We start from the raw sequence: 19,969 nt of genomic DNA, 5'->3' as shown, positions 1-19,969 counted from the left end.
TGGCAGGCTAACAAGAAGAGAGTTGGCGAGCCCTCTGAGATTTTGTCGTTCCTCAAACAGGAGAGGTAGTCTGAGGACACAGACGTCCTGACAGATTCTTTCAGCAAAGGAATGAAACACGTAGCTATAACACAATGCATGGCTTACATTGAAACACTGCTCAAATCAAACTTTGTCACATGCACCTAACACAACAAGTATAGACTTTACCGTGAATTGCTTACTTACAAGCCCCTAACCAACAGTGCAGTTCACATTTTAGTCATTTAGCAGACGATAAGAACGACTTACAGTAGTGAATGCATACATTACGTACATTTTTTTCCGTACTGGTCACCTGTGGGAATCGAACCCACAACCCTGGCGTTGCAAACACCATGCTCTACCAACTGAGCCACACGGGACTACGCTGCATGCTGCATGCATTTTCATGTTTTTAATGGTGAAGTTCAAGTTGGGAGTATGCATCTCTGGCTGTACGCTTCTTTTTATTTAATTTAAAAGTTGCAAAGAACATTTCAGTTCAAATGTATTACTTTTGGAAAACATATGTTTCTATGTATTAAGATGTGTCATGTAGTGTCACAAAGCTCCGTTTTTTTTGTGCAATTGTACCATATGGATGATGATACATCTTGCAATAAAAAAAAATACTTGTAAGTGTTATTATAATTTCCAAATGTGGTTATTCATCATGTAAATAAGCATTGATCAAAAACAACGAGTGATTGTAGAGTCGCTAGTGTTGAAAAAACGATTTCAATATATACTCGCTGGAAAATAATATTTCTACAATCATCTCCTCTACCCCTTATATGACCTTCTCCTTTCCCCCTTTATATAGTACACAGCGCCAGTACATGGTCAATCATTGCATCACAGGAATTCTCTTCATGCAGGTTTGAATAAGTTGTTGATGGCACTGCTTTTCTATTCACGGTTTGAAAACTTTTCTCACGTGATGATCGCAGGTCAGTAGACTATATACCAACATCTTTGTTAGGTTACAGTGCAAAATGTTAATCAATTACCTATTGTCACTTGTCAGAATCGAAACTTTGGCAAAGCAGCTACGCATCAGTTTCGGTTTCCTGTCTTTTGCGAATTGCAGAAGGCCTATATATTGCCAGGGAGTGAGTTGTTTCAGCTGTGTAAGCTACGTCCGCGTACTTGTGCATTACAAAAAACAACTCGCTGTATTCAACAAGATGAGGTAAGAATTTAACTACGCAAATTAGACAGGATCTCTTGGTGCGATATAAATATATATTAAATTTTTATTGTATTTCATCAATGAATTGAAGGCACACTTTGGCATCACCTCTGATATTTCTCTTTGAAATCAGGATTTATTTAGCGTATACTACCATTAGTGTAATTTCGTATTGCTAATAACACCTATAATTCGATTTGACATGACACAGTAATAATCCATGTGGTGTGCCGCTTCAGTTCAATTTACATTTTATTTATCCAGTGACAATTATTGCTGGAAATGTAAGGTGACAGTTGACAGGTGGACTACACATGAAAAAGGATTAATATAATTACCACAACATATATGAAGAAAAACATTAAGAAGAAAATAGGTCATACTGTATACTCACACACAGCAACTTCGATAGTCCTAGTGCGATATTAATGTTTGGGCAGTAGAGGGAGGTAGGCATTCGTGTAAGTGTGTGAAAGGATAGAATAGGCAGATAGTGTAGGTCAGGTCTCAGGGGAGAGGGTGTTGATTAACCTGACGACCTTGGGTACAGTTGTGATTATGTGACCCTCAGCTTTATGGTGCGACACCTTGGGAGGCAGAAGTGACAACAACAGTTAAAATGCTGGGTGTTAATAATGGTATTGTTGCCTTTTTCTCACAGCGCCTCGGTCAAAGCAGATATGGAAGTCAAGCTGAAAGCACTTGAGTGTCACTTCACATGGGGCATAAGGAAGGCTGACATTAAGGAACTGGACAGCATCCCTGAAAAACTCCTGGATCGAATCATGAAGTTCTGCCCTTCAAAATACCATGTCACATATTTCAACTTACTAGCGTTCCTGAGCCACCTAGTGGAAAATAATGTTAGTGCTCTTGAGTATCTCCACAAGGCTGAGAGTGCACTGAAGGACAGACAGTATGAGACAGAGTTACTGGTGACCTACGCTAACTTTGCATGGGTTCACTATCACTTAAGGAACATGGATGAGGTGGATGCCTACCTTGGGAAGCTGGAAAACATCAATAAGGGTATTCCAAGGGCCTCAAAGATTCAAGGCAGCTTACCTTCCGTACATGGTGAGAAAGGTTGGAGCCTTATCAGGCTTGGGGCATTCTTTTATAAGAGGGTAAAAGAGAGCTTTCAGAAAGCTCTAGAGGGGGAGCCAAACAATGCTTCTTTCAATGTGGGCTATGCCATAGTCCTGTACAGGTTGGAGGGCATGGTTAGGGATAACAAAGTGAGGTCAGAGGAAAGTGAAGCTACCACTCAGCTAAGGAAAGCCTTGTCATTGGAGCCTGATAACTCGGAGGTTATGGTCCTCCTAGCCCTGAAGCTTCAGAACAAAAATAAACAAGAGTCCATGAAACTCATCACAGAAGCCCTCAGACTGTCTCCTGATGTGCCTCACGTCATGCGTTACGTGGCAAAGTTTTTCAGATACGAGGGCTCCGTCAATGAGTCCCTACACATTTTGGGGAAAGCTCTGGAGCTGTCTCCAAACTCCCACTTCCTCCATCACCAAATTGGCCTGTGTCACAAACAACAGCTCAGTCAGATGTTCGAGCAGAAGAGGAAAGGGGGACGAGTCAGTGGGGGCCAGATCAAAGCAAAGGTGGAGGACTGCATCCGTCACTTCTCCAGAGCCGTGGATCTGAAGCCCTCCAACATCCACGCCAGGGTGAACCTGGCTGAGGCCTATGGGAACAACTACCAGCTGGAAGAGGCGATGAAGATATTCATGAACCTGTTGAAAGATGAATCCCTCAATGACTCTGACAAGCAGCACTGCTACACCAGCTTCGGCTTGTTTCTGTTCCACAAGAAGAAAGATGAGGGCAGGGCTGTGACACAATTCAAAAAGGCCTACCAGATTCATATTGAGAGTTGGGACAGGAAGGAGGCTGGGAAGAAGCTTAAGCAGATAGCAGAGAGGTGCCAGGCTAACAAGAGGAGAGTTGGCGAGGCCTCTGAGATTTTGGCATTCCTCGCCACTGAAGAGAAACAGGCTGAAGAGCCGAGGAGAGTCAATGTGCACTCTCCAGACACAGATGACCTCACAGATGCCCTAGGCAAAGGAATGAAACTCAAATGATATATTTTATTGTAACACAATGCATGGCTTACATAAGAATACTGCTACATGCATTTTAATGGTTTTAATCATGGAGTAACATTTACTTGAAGTTGCATGTATGCTTCTTAAGTTTGATTTTGTGTAAAGAAATTGCAAAGAAAATTTGAGTAAGATTCTATTACTTTTGTGAGATTTTTTGTTGTTGATGTCTTTGGATGTGTCCCCTATCGCGTAGATGATTAGATATTTTCATTGACTGTTAAACTGTTGCTTAAACTGACATTAACATTCTGAAGAGGTAATAAAACACAGTACCAAAGTCTTGATTATCTTTTGTTCTTGTTAAATTGCTCTGTTTTTTTAAACTTAGTTCCTAAAGCCAACATTGCTTAATAAAGGGGAACCACGTCAGATATATACATTTCCTGTTGTTCCCTCTAAGAATCTCCATGCTTGCACTTTGATTGGAGTTTGGAGGGACTCACTCGAAGTTTGAGAGACAGTGAGTCTACCTACCACTTACATAACAGGGAACAATAAGAAATGTACTTATTTTTATGTTGTTTAAGATAAATTCCATAACAAAATTAAAAGTAATTCCATTTCAGATATTTAAGGTCCAATGCAGCTGTTTTTTTCTCTCAATATCAAATAATTTCTAGGTAACATTTAAGTACCTTACTGTGATTGTTTTCAATTAAAATGGTCAAAAATAAACAAAAATTGCTTCATAGCAAAGAGCAATTTCTCAAGAAAGAATTTTGCTAGGACTGTCTGGGAGTGGTTTGAGTGGGGAGGGGAAAAGTGAAAATGATCTGTTATTGGCAGAGAGGTTTGGAACTCTTTCTTATTGGTCTATTAACTAATTTACCGCATGGTGATGTCACAATGGAAGGCCAAAACTCCCACCAAATGTCAGGCAGTCTTTCCAAACGGCTCTTACACTAATTTTCACAATTTCATAGTACTATTCCAACCTCATAGTGTGGAAATATATATAAATCACAGGAAAATCATGTTTCTACTGCACTGGGCATTTAACAACTGTAGTGAGTAGGCTTCATATAAGGGGTTAGGCTATGGCTCTGGTGACAGTAAAATTGCAAACTGTTGTGCTGCCATTCAGGTTGCACAATAGTTAGGAAGAGATTTTCAATGTACTGATTCAATGGTTTATGAACTGATACACAAAACAGCACCGGATTCAATTTAGATTTGTATGGCCTCCCGAGTGGCGCAGGGGTCTAAGGCACTGCATCGCAGTGCTTGAGGTGTCACTACAGACCCGGGTTTGATCCCAGATTGTGTCACAACCGGCCACGACCAGGAGTCCCATAGGGCAGCGCACAATTGGCACAGTGTTGTCCGGGTTACAGGAGGGTTTGGCCAAGGGTGCTTTACTTGGCTCATTGTGCTCTAGTGACTCCTTGTGGTGGGCTGGGTGCCTGCAGGCTGACTTCAGTCATCAGTTGAACAGTGTTTTTGGCACAGCTGGCTTCTGGGTTAAGTGGGTGGGTGTCAAGAAGCATGGTTTGGTGGGTAATGTTTCGGAGGACGCATGGCTTGACCTTTGCCTCTCCTGAGCCTGTTGCAGTGATGAGACAATATTGAAAAAGGGGGTAAAATATAAATAAACAATTTTTTATATACAATTCTTGCTCCCAATAGAATGATATATATACAGTGGGGGAAAAAAGTATTTGATCCCCTGCTGATTTTGTACGTTTGCCCACTTACAAAGAAATGATTAGTCTATAATTTTAATAGTAGGTTTATTTGAACAGTGAGAAACAGAATAACAACAAAAAATCCAGAAAAACGCATGTCAAAAATGTTATAAAATGATTTACATTTTAATGAGGGAAATAAGTATTTGACCCCTCTGCAAAACATGACTTAGTACTTGGTGGCAAAACCCTTGTTGGCAATCACAGAGGTCAGATGTTTCTTGTAGTTGGCCACCAGCTTTGCACACATCTCAGGAGGGATTTTATCCCACTCCTCTTTGCAGATCTTCTCCAAGTCATTAAGGTTTCGAGGCTGACGTTTGGCAACTCGAACCTTCAGCTCCCTCCACAGATTTTCTATGGGATTAAGGTCTGGAGACTGGCTAGGCCACTCCAGGACCTTAATGTGCTTCTTCTTGAGCCACTCCTTTGTTGCCTAGCTGTGTGTTTTGGGTCATTGTCATGCTGGAATACCCATCCACGACCCATTTTCAATGCCCTGGCTGAGGGAAGGAGGTTCTCACCCAAGATTTGACGGTACATGGCCCCGTCCATTGTCCCTTTGATGCAGTGAAGTTGTCCTGTCCCCTTAGCAGAAAAACACCCCCAAAGCATAATGTTTCCACCTCCATGTTTGACGGTGGGGATGGGGTTCTTGGAATCATAGGCAGCATTCCTCCTCCTCCAAACACGGCGAGTTGAGTTGATGTCAAAGCGGTCCATTTTGGTCTCATCTGACCACAACACTTTCACCAGTTATCCTCTGAGTCATTCAGATGTTCATTGGCAAACTTCAGACGGGCATGTATATGTATTCTTGAGCAGGGGGACCTTGCGGGCGCTGCAGGATTTCAGTCCTTCACGGCGTAGTGTGTTACCAATTGTTTTCTTGGTGACTATGGTCCCAGCTGCCTTGAGATCATTGACAAGACCCTCCTGTGTAGTTCTGGGCTGATTCCTCACCGTTCTTATGATCATTGCAACTCCACGAGGTGAGATCTTGCATGGAGCCCCAGGCCGAGGGATATTGACAGTTCTTTTGTGTTTCTTCCATTTGCGAATAATCACACCAAATGTTGTCACCTTCTCACCAAGCTGCTTGGCGATGGTCTTGTAGCCCATTCCAGCCTTGTGTAGGTCTACAATCTTGTCCCTGACATCCTTGGAGAGCTCTTTGGTCTTGGCCATGGTGGAGAGTTTGGAATCTGATTGATTGATTGCTTCTGTGGACAGGTGTCTTTTATACAGGTAACAAGCTAACAGCTCGTTACCTGTATAAAAGATACCTGGGAGCCAGAAATCTTTCTGATTGAGAGGGGGTCAAATACTTATTTCCCTCATTAAAATGCAAATCAATTTATAACATTTCTGGCATGCGTTTTTCTGGATATTTTTGTTGTTATTTTGTCTCTCACTGTTCAAATAAATTTACCATTAAAATGATAGACTGATCCTTTCTTTGTCAGTGGGCAAACGTACAAAATCAGCAGGGGATCAAATACTTTTTTCCCCCACTGTATGTCTAAACGAAAGGTTAACTAACACATTTGTACGTAATGGAATGGTGTTTTATGTACGCTATAATTCTAATGAAGTAGCCTCATAGGCCTATGGTATTATCTTTTCAGTGTAGGTTACAGATTGCGCGGAGAAGGATTGCGCGTCCTGCTGGACCCAAGCGCTGCCCCTAAACCCTGTCATGGATCTTACCACAGAGCAAGGTGGCAAAGGTTTGGATAAAGCCCCGTCTGAGACAGTAATTTTACGTTCCACTATTATAATCTAACAGCCAACAGGTCTAGCTACTAGCCTCTATAAAGTGAACAAGCCGTAGCCTAAGCGGTATAACTCTGACAAATAGCCTGTAGAACGGAGAAGATACCCATGTTTTTGGGATAACCTATGCATCCTTCATTCCTCCTATCCTTGAAGACCGATAGATGGATAGTGAAATGAGATATTACGTTAGGCTACCAACCAAGTCATGTCAGATTAGTGATTGTTTCTTTATAGCCTATTTAGCCTATCAACACTATCTAATAGGGCTATATTTAGATCAATAATATTTCAAGAAAGGGTGAATGCAACCATGAATATATTTAAATAGCGCCTCAGATTAGCTGGTTTGCGCATGCAGGAGTGGTCCTCTCCTCCCACAGACACTTGCGTAAAACCCCTGTTTCATTGTTCATTCCTCCCGCAGACATTGGATAGTCCTATAATTTAACTCTCCCACTGTAATGTACGATACATTTACAGATTAGGGTACTCAATCTAGTGGGCGCTATAGGTTTATAATGTGCTGAAAAATAGCGGTGTTGTAGCGAATTTGGAGAACAGTTTGACATGGGACATACACACGCATAGCCCCGGTCTCCAGAATCCCAAGATAATTCGTTTTATTGGGTGTGCTCACTTAGCCTACTAGCCTAGTTGTTAGAAGGATAGTTACCATAAGGAGGAAACACCACCGTTAGTAAAGGACCATGGATAAAGTCGTTTAATAGTTCTCATTATGCACAGATTGTTTTGCAAGGTGTTCGCCTAGGCTACGCAGCAGAACGTTGTATAGCGAATTCGAAGGGCAGAGTGACGGACTCAAACCCAGTTCACTTCGCATTCAGTGACAGTGCCAAAAAAAGTGTTTTGTTTGCGCTCATAATGCAACATAGCCGTTAGAAGAGTTCATGCCTATAGTCTGAAATTACCAGGGGGAAACGTGTGTGTGTATGTATGTGCGTGCGTGCGTCTGCAAGTCATTCGATCATTAGATTGATAAACGTGAGTGCGCAGTGACGCCTGTTTGAACGAGTGTATTAGATCATTAGATCGATGGCCATTTGTTTGTTTTGCCCCTACTTTTTAGCGCCCACAAACACACTGCATACACACACAACCCACCCATCTCTACCTACTTATAATTTATAATAACTATACTTATAATAATATCGTTATGTGCTAAAGAGACACTCCATTTAGTATGATATGTTGTGTTTGGTATGGTTTCAACTGTAGAAAACAGGCAATACACAAAATGGATAAATCGGAATACCAACATTACATAAACGGTGTTAGTGACAATTTACATCAGCCTCGTAAACTATGGAACATTTTAAAGGACATTGGCTCAAAAACTCCCCATAAAGTAAAATCCTGTAGTATTGGCATGGATATTGATGATGTTTTATGCTATGACCAGGCAAAGTTTGCAAATTATTATTATTATTGTTTTACCACTATAGGCTCATCTCTGGTTATGGACCTGCTCTGGAAGCTATGGCCAGTCTTTCATTAAGAACTTTTACCATAGCAAAGGTATCAGAAATGTTTGTTTGAGCTCTGCATGGTAACAAAAGACAAAGTTTCCAACCTATTATGCTTAATGAGCACAAACAAAGCAACTGGGCTGGATAACCTTCCTGCAAGATTCATAGTGCTTAGTGCTTGTGTCACTGCTAAAATGCTAATCCACATTGTAAACCTTTCTAAAATTAGTCAGCTAGCTAACGTTAGCATTAGCCACCTAGCTACCTACCTAATGTTAGCCACAACAAATTGGAATTCGTAACATTATTGTACATTTAGAAAATTCTGAACATTTTGTATGATTTGAACATTTGGAACATATCATACGAATTGTAATTCATAACATATCGTATGAAATGGATGATTGGCATCCATAAATTAATACATGCCATACAAAACGTAACATATCATAATAAATGTAATGTCTCGGATTTACTAAATAATAATACAAAATGCGCTGAGACCAGGTTGAACTGACATGAACCTTGTGAACAGATAATAAAACACCCAACCAAAATCTTGATGATCTTTGAGCTTGTTAACTTGTTTCTTTCTACTTTGTTTGGGGGGGGGACTCCCTCGGAGTTTGACAGTGAGTTTCCCTTCCACTTAGTCGAAAATGAACAATAAGAAACAAAAATAAAGTTTCTTAAAAGTTGTTCACTTTTAAAAGATATATTCCTTGAAGAAATAAAACAGTCTTCATTACAGGTATTAACAAGTGTAGTGAGTTGACTACATATGAGGGGATAGGTCATGTCTCTGGTGACAGTGAAATTGTAGTGCTGACTATCAGCTTTTGAAGACGGATATTATCATGGCTGACATCATTCAATGAAAATATTCAGAAAAAGTGAAGGCATAGAGCAGCCTAATTTAAGAATTGCATGTGAAAAAACGGATGGGATATGCATGTAGCCAACTGGCTGAAAATTGTCACATTTGCTCCTGCTACGCCCTCTTTTGTTCATCCGGTGTCTCCTTGACCTGCAGCCACTTACCCAGTACACTCTCTCTCTCCCTCTCCCTTTGTGTGTGATTGTGTGGTTGGAGACTGGTGTGCTGGAGTCAGAGCGGATCCCCACCAGCTGCAACCCGTTCCATAATCAAGACCTGTACAAATGCTCAGTTCTACCACTTCCACTCTGCCAGATCGTATTCACCGTTCAGTCAGTCATGCGTCTAGCTATTTGTTATCATTTAAGATTCTGTATCCTGTTGTGCCTGTTTCCCTGCCTTACGCGGTTTATCCTCTCACTGCAGTTTTGCTGCTCTGACTCTGGTTCCTGTCTCCTGTTCCACATCTCACCACCGTGCTACCCTGTTCTGGATTCAGCTCACCATCACTCCCTTGGATTCCCCTCTGGACCCATTTACTCTGTCCCAACCCAGCTCACTCCAACCTCAGCCTCCGCATCTGGTTTCCTACAACTCATCCGAGCTTCCCCGGATCTGCACTCCATCTCTCCCTGTTACAATAAATATCTTGGTTCATTCATCCCTGTTTCCTGGTCTGAGTCTGCTCTTGGGTTCCCCTGTGCTGTTCTGCCTAACAGGTATTGTATGTACGATGCAACTTCCCTGGGAATTCTTCAAAGCCATTAATAAATTAAAGCTTGCATCAGAATTAAAGTCAGTGAGAGATCACAAATCTCTTGTCTTAAAGAGGCAATCAGCAGTTGGAACAAGGAAAAAAGCCTGTTTGATGGCGCTGTGACAAACAAAGATATCAATCTGTGTGGGAGTTTGGAGGAACCCTTAATTATATTTTCTAAATGGAACAGCTAGTAAGCCTATAGGTATTTACTTTGAAAACAGTTGAAAGCATGTCCTCAGTAAACAAGTCTTTGAGGACCAGATTGTGCAAAACCCTATTCCAGTTATAATGTATATCTCTGGGGATGCGCGTGTTACTCGTCACTCTATGTGAGGTAATTGTTCACTGGCTGAGAAGAAACAACATTAATGCCATGAACGTGGTTGTGGTAACTAGGAAACGCTTAACTTTCGACTTGCTAACTGGGGGTAGTTCTACACATGCCTGGTTCAACCAATTAGCAAGTCGGACATTTCTGAATTTCATAGTTTCGACTAGCATGTGAACGTGGCATTAGGCTACTATAAGCAACTGGGAAAAATGGTTTTGAATTGGTCGTCCAACTCAGAATTCCAAGTCGGCAATTCTGGCATCTTTCTGGAGCTGCGACTTTTCAACCTGAGAATCACTGACGTCATGATTTGACATCTTTTTTCTAGAGTTCCCAGTTGTCTTGAATGCACCATAATTGTTGTACTAATGCCACGTTCAAAACAACTGAGAACTTGGAAAAATACAAGGTCAAATTATCACTTCAGTGATCTTCATGTCGAAAAGTTTGAGTTGGATGACCGTTCAAATCTTTTTTTTTCTTTTCTTTTTTTTCTTCTCCCATTTGGAGCTAATTTATTTTCCAGAGATCCCAGCTGTTTTGAATGCACTGAAGTCAGAGGTTTCTGAGTTCCCAGTTGGTTTGAACGCTGCATATCTTCCAAAGTGAAGATGCTCGCAGACAATTTTTTTTTAAATTAACTTGAGTCGCTATGCAGTCGATACTTTAAAAATGTACATTCTTAAACCCTTACCATGTGCCTTTGTTTAAAACGTTAATAAAAAACAACCACTGATTTTCCTCATTGCTGCATGTGCCAATTAAATTTCAACAAGGAAACAGTCAGTGGTTGTAGACCTATTTTGATTAACATTTTATTGAAAGGTATAGATTTCAGCAAATAAAGGCATGCAACAACAGAGGATAAACATACGTACAAGGTAAAGGGTTTAATAATTTACATTTTGAAGTATAGACTGCTGTCACGTCCTGACCATAGTAAGTTGTTATTTTCTATGGTAGAGTAGGTCTGGGCGTGACAGGGGTGTTTGTCTGTTTTTGTATTTCTATGTTTAGTTTCTAGTTTTGTATTTCTAGGTTCGTTTTTGTTTGGCATGACCTCCAATTAGAGGCAGCCGGTTGTTGTTGTCTCTAATTGGAGGCCATATTTAAGTTGATGTTTGTCCTACTGGTGTTTTGTGGGTGATTATTTTGTGAGTAGTGTATGCCTGCTCTGCGTCACAGCTTTCTTGTTTTTGTATTTCAAGTTTATGGTTTATTGCATTAGTTTCACGACTGAATAAAAGATGTGGAACTACGATCACGCTGCGTATTGGTCCGATCCTTCCAAAAGCTCTGACAGAATCACCCACCAACCAAGGACCAAGCAGCGTGGTATGGAGCAGCGGGAGTCGTGGACGTGGGAGGAAATCCTGGATGGCAAAGGACCCTGGAGGCAGGCTGGGGAGTATCGCCGTCCGAAGGAGGAGATCGAGGCAGCAAGAGTGGAACGGCAATACTATGAGGCGCGATATCCACCAAGAGGCAAGGACGAGAGTCAGCACCAAAAAATGTTTTGGGGGGTGCACGAGGGCAGATTGGCTAAGGCGATTTTAAGACCTGAGCCAACTCCCCGTGCTTACCGTGGGGAGCGAGTGACCGAGAAATCACCTTGTTATGCGGTGGTGCGCACTGTGTCGCCAGTGCACACTCACAGCCCGGTGCGCTCGGTGCAAGCTCCTCACCGTTGCCGTGCTAGAGTTGGCCGCCAGCCAGGTAGAAGTGCGCCGGTTCAGCGTATCTGGTCTCCAGTGCGTCTCTTCGGTCCAGGTTATCCTGCGCCTGCTCTACGCACGGTACCCCCCTTTCACCAGCATAGCCTAGTTAGTCCTGTGCCGGCGTTCCGCCCTTGCTTGGCGCAAATCACCATTCAGGCAGGACGGGGTGTGCCAGCTCTAAGCTCCAGACCTCCGGTGCGCCTCCGGAGCCCAGTACGTCCTGTGCCTCCTCCTCGCACTCGCCCTGAGGTGCGTGTTACTAGTCTGGCGCCTCCTATGCCAGCTCCACGCATCAGGCCTTCAGTGCGCCTGCCCAGTCCGGGGTGTCCTGTTCCTGCTCCCCGCACTAGCCCTGAGGTGCGTGTTACTAGTCTGTGCCTCCTATGCCAGTCCCACGCATCAGGCCTCCAGTGCACCTGCCCAGTCCGGGGTGTCCTGTTCCTGCTCCTCGCACTAGCCCTGAGGTGCGTGTTACTAGTCTGGCGCCTCCTATGCCAGTCCCACGCATCAGGCCTTCAGTGCGCCTGCCCAGTCTGGGGTGTCTTGTTCCTGCTCCCCGCACTCGCCCTGAGGTGCGTGTTACTATTCCAGCGACGCTCCTCAGCCCGGAGCCTCTAGCGACTCTCCTCAGCCTGGAGCCTCCAGCGACGCTCCTCAGCCCGGAGCCTCCAGCGACGCTCCTTAGCCCAGAGCCTTCAACGGCGGTCTGCAGCCCAGAGTCTTCAGCGGCGGCCTTTAGCCCAGAGTCTTCAGCGGCGGTTGGCGGTCCGAAGCCTCCGACGATGATCCATGGTCTGGTTCCTCCGGACATACAGAAGCGGGGGGATCAGCGGGCGGTGAGGGTACTATGCCCAGAACCAGAGCCGCCGCCATAGACATTAGTCACCCACCCTACCCTCCCTTTGTGTTGTGTCTTTTTTTGGGGGGGGGTTTGTTGTTTAGGGTTTTTGTTTTTGTTTTGTAGGTGCGGTCGGAGTCTGCACATTTGGGGGCGGGGTACTGTCACGTCCTGACCATAGTAAGTTGTTATTGTCTATGGTAGAGTAGGTCAGGGCATGACAGGGGGTGTTTGTCCATTTTTGTATTTCTATGTTTAGTTTCTAGTTTTGTATTTCTAGGTTCGTTTTTGTTTGGCATGACCTCCAATTAGAGTCAGCCGGTTGTCGTTGTCTCTAATTGGAGGCCATATTTAAGTTGATGTTTGTCCCACTGGTGTTTTGTGGGTGATTATTTTCTGAGTAGTGTTTGCCTGCTCTGCGTCACGGCTTTCTTGTTTTTGTATTTCAAGTTTATGGTTTATTGCATTAGTTTCACGACTGAATAAAAGATGTGGAACTACGATCACACAGCGTATTGGTCCGATCCTTCCGAAAGCCCTGACAACTGCATAGCGAGCAACTCAGAGGAGTCAGAGGTTCATTTAAAAAAAACTCTAAGGAAAGTGGCTGGGGTTGCAGGTTCATTCAGCTTTCTTGCCAACATCAAATACCTGGAGGGTTACCCAGAGGAGGCCGTGGCTAATTTGTTAAAGGCTGAGGAGCTCACAAGAGAGCAGTATGGAGAGAACTGTGAGAAACATCTGTGTCACCTATGGAGACCTCACCTGGTTATATTACCATGTGGGTGATTACATCAAGTGCCAGAGCTACTTAGAGAACTGAAGATCAAGGAGAAGTTTCCAACTGGTTCCACATCTATCTTGTACCCTGAGGTCTATCGGGGAGAAAGGCTGGACCTACCTCAAGTTCTCCTATGACAAAGCTGTAGTGTGCTTCAAGAAAGCTCTGGAACTGGAGCCTGAGGAGAGTGAGTAAAATGCAGGCTATGCAGAACAAGAGCTCTCTAATTTTGACTCGCCAGCTATCAAACAGCTGAGACGCGCCATAAATATCAACCCAGAAGTCGCAGTCCTGATGGTCCTACTGGGCCTGAAACCGGCTGTCTATAAAATATTTGGGGAGACAGAGGAGCTAGTGGAGAAAGCTCTGGAGATGTCCCAAGACTGCATGCATGTGACACGATATGTAGGGAAGTTTCTCCGACCAACAGGAGCACGTTGGCAAGTCCATTGATCTGTTGAATAGAGCACTAAAGCGTACAAGCTAGTCTGCCATAATACATCATCAATTGGCTTTCTGCTACAAGAGGAAAAATATTGTACTATGCTAGAATGGAAGCTTCCATGGAAAGGGTGCTGAGATCTAGCAGCTACTCCGTAAGTGCATTTATCATCTGAAGATATCTACTTTACAGAAGTCCTCCTTCACCTATGCCATGGCTAAGCTGGCACTGCACTACGGAGAGGATAAAGACTCCGCCAAGGCAGAGGAACTGTTCAAAAAAGTCTTAGACAAGACTGACATTCTGCAAGTGGTCAACCTGTGCTACGGCCAGTTCCACCAGTATCACAACAAATGTGAACCTCTGGCCATCAAGCACTACAAAGAAGGTTTGGAGCTGCAGAAGGACACTGCTGAAGAGAAGAGATGTATCCAGAAACGGAAGATGATCGCAGAGAAGCGTTTCTCCGAAGACCCCACAGATGAAAAGGCCTGTGGAATTCTGGGGGTTGTGTATAAAATAACAGGGGGAGAAACAGCAGGCCATAGAGTGGTATGATATGGCTGTGGTGTATGATATGGAGAATGACAAATACCTCTCTGTGCACTGTGAACTTCGTCTCTCACTGCAGTAATAATATACCAGAGTAAAACATTCATTTACAAAGTGATCTAGTAATAAATCCTGCAAGGGTGCATGCATCAACTTTATTAGACATAGTTTAGATTCTCCCTGAGTGGAGAATGATGTGTTTTATAATAGCTTTAAAAAATATATTTTAGACAATGTATTTATTGAAAAGGAAAAGGCGCAACACTTGCACACCATAACAAAATATTTGTTTTATTAAGCAAGGTTCAAAAATAAAAGTGTAGTTGCTAAAATATACTTAAGTATCAAAAGTGAAAGTATAAATAATTAAAAATTCCTTATATTAACAATTGTCTTGTTTTTTAACATTTACGGATAGCCAGGGTCACAATCCAGAACTCAGACATAATTTACAAACAAAGCATTTGTGTTTAGTGAGTCCGCCGGATCAGAGGCAGTAGGGGTGACCAGGGACGTTCTCTTGATAAGTGTGCAAATTGGACCATTTTCTGTCCTGCTAAACATTCAAAATGTAACAAGTACTTTTGGGTGTCAGGGAAAATGTACTGAGTATAAAGTACATCATTTTATTTAGGAAAGTAGTGAAGAAAAAGTAAAAGTAGTCAAAAATATAAATAGTAAAGTACAGATACCCCCAAAAAACGACTAAGGACAACTTTAAAGTATTTTTTACTGTAGTACTTTACACCACTGACAATTGGGGAGAAAACTCTTCAGCTGGAGGTGCTAATGAGAGAGTATGTGGTAGACTTCACATGTTGGTCCTCAGGGTGAGGGGTACTGTGGACTATGTCTCCACCTAGTGGTAAAATACAGAAATGGAACCAGTAAAACAATTGGGAAGACAGTATATTTCAACCTGCAGGATTTATAATTGATGTAAAACCATTACAATAGAATACATGTTGAATGTTAGGTATTTGAAAAAAAACAAGGCTAAGCAAACTAAGGGTATCAAAGGGCCCCTTCTCTTTGTTAGGCCAGTGACAACCAAAGGCCGAATCGTTAATATTTTAGCATTTACCATTTTTTTATTTTAGTCATATAGCAGACGCTTTTATCCAGAACGACTTACAGTTAGTGCATCCATCCTAAGATAGCAAAGTGGGACAACCACATATCACAGGCATAGAAAGTACATTTTTACTCAATGTAGCTATCAGTAGAGTCAGAGCTAGAAGGGTGCAAGTTAAAGTGCTGGTTAAGTGTTTTTTGTTGTTGTTGGGGGGGGATTATTTAAAATACTGTTTGAAGAGGTAGGGTTTCACATGTTTTCAGAAGATTGGCGGGACTCTGCTGTCCTATCATCAGGGGGAAGCTAGTTCCACCTTTTGGGGTGCCTGGACATAGAAGATCTGGACTGGGCTGAGCGGGAGCTGCCTACGGGAGGGCCATGAGATCTGAGGTGGCAGAACGGAGTGCTCGGGTTGGGGTGTAGGGTTTGAACATAGCCTGAAGCTAGGGAGGGGCAGTTCCTCTTGCTGTTCTGTACCATGGTGTTGTAGTGGATGGGAGCTTCAACTGGAAGCCAGTGGAGTGTGAAGAGGAGCAGGGTCACATGAGAGAACTTGGGAAGGTTGAAAAAAAGGCGGGCTGATGCATTCTGTATAAGTTGCAGGAGTTTGATGGCACAAGCAGGGAGCCCAGCCAAAAGCGAGATGCAGTAGACCTGACTGGAGATGACAAGTGCCTGGATTAGGACCTGCGCCGCTTCCTGTGTGAGGTAGGGTTGTACTCTACATAAACTACCAGTCAAAAGTTTTAGAACACCTACTCATTCAAGGGTTTTTCTTTATTTGAACTTTTTTCTACATTGTAGAATAATAGTGAAGACATCAACTATGAAATAACACATATGGAATCATGTAGTAAGCAAAATATATATTTTATATTTGAGATTCTTGAAACAGCCACCCTTTGCCTTGATGACAGCTTTGCACACTCTTGGCGTTCTCTCAACCAGCTTCACCTGGAATGCTTTTTCAACAGTCTTGAAGGAGTTACCACATATGCTGAGCACTTGTTGGCTGCTTTTCCTTCACTCTGCGGTCCGACTCATCCCAAACCATCTCAATTTGGTTGAGGACGAGGGATTGTGGAAGCCAGGTCATCTGATGTAGCACTCCATCACTCTCCTTCTTGGTAAAATAGCCCTTACACAACCTGGAGGTAACCTATGCCGCTCTGACATTGCTCATCCATATATTTATATATTCTTATTCCATTCCTTACTTACATTTGTGTGTGTTAGGTATTTGTTGTGGAATTGTTAGATATTACATGTTAGATATTGCTGCACTGTCAGAACTAGAAGCACGAGCATTTCGCTACACTCACACTAACATCTGCTAACCATGTGTATGTGACCAATACAATTTGATTTGATTTGAGTTGTTGGGTCATTGTCCTGTTGGGTTATTGTCCTTTTCTCTGTATACATCAATGATGTCGGTCTTGCTGCGGGTGATTCCCTGATCCACCTCTGCGCAGACGACACCATTCTGTATACATCTGGCCCTTCTTTGGACACCGTGTTAACAAGCCTCCAAACGAGCTTCAATGCCATACAACACTCCTTCCGTGGCCTCCAACTGCTCTTAAATGCTAGTCAGACTAAATGTATGCTCTTCAACCGTTCGCTGCCCGTACCAACCCGCCTGACTAGCATCACTACTCTGGACGGTTCTGACTTAGAATATGTGGACAACTACAAATACCTAGGTGTCTGGTTAGACTGTAAACTCTCCTTCCAGACTCATATTAATCATCTCCAATCCCAAATTAAATCTAGAATCAGCTTCCTATTTTGCAACAAAGCCTCCTTCACTCACGCCACCAAACATACCCTCGTAAAACTGACTATCCTACCGATCCTCGACTTCGACGATGTCGTTTACAAAATAGCCTCCAACACTCTACTCAGCAAACTGGATGCAGTCTATCACAGAGCCATCCGTTTTGTCACCAAAGCCCCATATACCACCCACCACTGCGACCTGTATGCTCTCGTCGGCTAGTCCTCGCTACATATTCATCGCCAGACCCACTGGCTCCAGGTCATCTATAAGTCTTTGCTAGGTAAAGCTCCGCCTTATCTCAGCTCACTGGTCACGATAACAACACCCACCTGTAGCACGCGCTGCAGCAGGTATATCTCACTGGTCATCTCCAAAGCCAACACCTCCTTTGGCCAGTTCTCTGCTGCCACTGACTGGAACAAATTGCAAAAATAGCTTATATTTCCCTCACTAACTTTAAACATCAGCTATCTGAGCAGCTAACCAATCACTGCAGCTGTACATAGCCCATCTGTAAATAGCCCACCCAATCTACCTACATCATCCCCATATTGTTTTTATTTACTTTTCTGCTCTTTTGCACACCAGTATTTCTACTTGCACATCATCATCTGTACATCTATCACTCCAGTGTTAATTTGCTAAATTGTAATTACTTCGCTACTATGGCCTATTTATTGCCTTACCTCCTCATGCCATTTGCACACATTGTATTTTCATTCGTCTATTGTGTTATTGACTGTACGCTTGTTTATCCCATGTGTAACTCTGTTGTTTGTGTCGCACTGCTTTGCTTTATCTTGGCCAGGTCGCAGTTGTAAATGAGAACTTGTTCTCAACTGGCCTACCTGGTTAAATAAAAGTGAAATAAAAAAATGTGTTATTTCATAGTTTTGATGGCTTCACTATTATTCTACAATGTAGAAAATAGTAAACATAAAGAAAAAACCTTGAATGAGAAGGTGTTCTAAAACTTTTGACTGGTAGTGTGTTGTCGAGCATGAACCTGCAGGAGCGGGTCACTGCTTTGATGTTTGCAGAGAATGATAGGGTGTTGTCCACGGTCATGCCAAGATTCTTTGCACTCTGGGAGGGCGACAATGTGGAGTTGTTAACCGTGATGGATAGGTCTTTGCGCGGGCAGGCCTTGCCCGGGAGGAAGAGCAGTTCTATTTTGTTGAGGGTGAGCTTGATGTGGTGGGCCGACATCCAAGTTGAGATATCTGCCAGGCATGCAGAGATGCGTGTCGCCACCTGGGTGTCAGAAGGTGGGGGAGGAGAAAAGTTGTGAAATCTGCATAACAATGATAGGAGAGGCCATGTGAGGATATGACCTTGCTGAAATAAAACAAAGCATGTTTAATGGTGAGCGAGCCTTTTCAATTCTGATATTTTTGGGGGATTTCACCTTGTCTCACATTAGTTGAGCAGATGTATTTATGAAGATATCGCCGTTATGATGGTTATGAAAACTTTATGTTTGTGTCATCTGAAGATATAGTTGTGAAATTGAAATATATTGTATTCTTTATGTGCTTTTATTTACAATACACAAATGGCTATATTTCCACTACTGTATGATTTAAAAAATAAGAATTTTATTTAAAGAAAAATCAACATAAATTCTTAGGTTTCTTCTGGACATTGTAACAGTTCTCAGAGTAAACATTTTAAATTGTGATATATTCCATTTAGCAGAAGCTTCTATCCAAAGTGACTGAGTCATGGGTGGATACATATTACGTATGGGTGGTCATTGGAATTAAACATACTACCCTGGTGTTACAGGCTAACTCCATTAAACCCTCTGTGGAAAAGGTTCTACGTGGAACTGAAAAGGGTTCTAGCTGGAACCCAAAATTGTTATTCAAAAGGTTCTCTTATGGGGACAGCAAAGAACTCTTTTAGGTTCTACACTGAACAAAAAGAATAAACGCAACATGCAACAATTTCAAAGATTTTACTGAGTTACAGTTCATATAAGGAAATCAGTCAATTGAAATAAATTCATTAGGCTCTAATCTATGGATGTACCATGACTGGGAATACATATATGCATCTGATACCTTAACAAAAAGTGAGCATGGATCAGAAAACCAGTCATTATCCTGTGTGACCACCATTTCCGTCAAGCAGTACGACACATCCCCTTCGCATGGACTTGATCAGGCTGTTAATTGTGGCCTTTTGGAATGTTGTCCCACTCTTCTTCATTGGCTGTGCGAAGTTGGTGATATTTATTTATTTTAATTTATTTAACCTTTATTTAACTATTGTTGGTAACTGGAACACGCTGTCATACACGTCGATCCAGAGGATCCCAAACATGCTCAATGTGTGACATTTCTGTTCAGTATACAGGCCATGGAAGAACTGGGGACATTTTCAGCTTACAGAAATTGTGCACAGATCCTTGCGACATGGGGCTGTGCATTATCATGCTGAAACATGAGGTGATGGGGGAGGATGAATGGCTTGACAATGGGCCTCAGGATCCTAAGTCGGTTACGATGCTGAACTGCAGCCAGGTC

General features: G+C 42.7%; 1 protein-coding gene, 1 long non-coding RNA gene and 1 pseudogene across 2 annotated transcripts in view; all 3 read left to right on the top strand.

Annotated features, from left to right (window-relative positions):
- Positions 1 to 882: 882 nt before the first annotated feature.
- LOC115201159 (interferon-induced protein with tetratricopeptide repeats 5) lies at positions 883 to 3,607 on the top strand. The gene is made up of 2 exons (XM_029764509.1): positions 883 to 1,213; positions 1,875 to 3,607. The coding sequence occupies exons 1-2, from the start codon at positions 1,017 to 1,019 to the stop codon at positions 3,304 to 3,306; spliced, it is 1,629 nt and encodes a 542-aa protein (XP_029620369.1). The 5' UTR covers positions 883 to 1,016; the 3' UTR covers positions 3,307 to 3,607.
- Positions 3,608 to 11,098: 7,491 nt separating this feature from the next.
- Positions 11,099 to 14,586, top strand: LOC115200798 (interferon-induced protein with tetratricopeptide repeats 1-like; annotated as a pseudogene).
- A 1,570-nt stretch (positions 14,587 to 16,156) lies between these two features.
- LOC115201158 (uncharacterized) overlaps positions 16,157 to 19,969 on the top strand; it is a 26,523-nt gene continuing 22,710 nt past the window's right edge. The window contains exon 1 of the long non-coding RNA XR_003879695.1: positions 16,157 to 16,363. This is a non-coding gene — a long non-coding RNA (uncharacterized LOC115201158). The remainder of the gene's footprint in view (positions 16,364 to 19,969) is intronic.

The sequence above is a fragment of the Salmo trutta genome, chromosome 10 (genome assembly GCF_901001165.1).
Source record: "Salmo trutta chromosome 10, fSalTru1.1, whole genome shotgun sequence".
Lineage (NCBI taxonomy): Eukaryota > Metazoa > Chordata > Actinopteri > Salmoniformes > Salmonidae > Salmo > Salmo trutta.
The sequence above is the reverse complement of the archived record's forward strand: the minus strand, read 5'-3'. Positions and strand labels throughout refer to the sequence as shown.

Coding starts and splice junctions, on each gene's coding strand:
- LOC115201159 (XM_029764509.1), top strand. CDS start 1,017: ATGTTAATCAATTACCTATTGTCACTTGTCAGAATCGAAACTTTGGCA. Junction 1,214..1,874: donor GCTGTATTCAACAAGATGAG/GTAAGAATTTAA, acceptor TTTTTCTCACAG/CGCCTCGGTCAAAGCAGATA.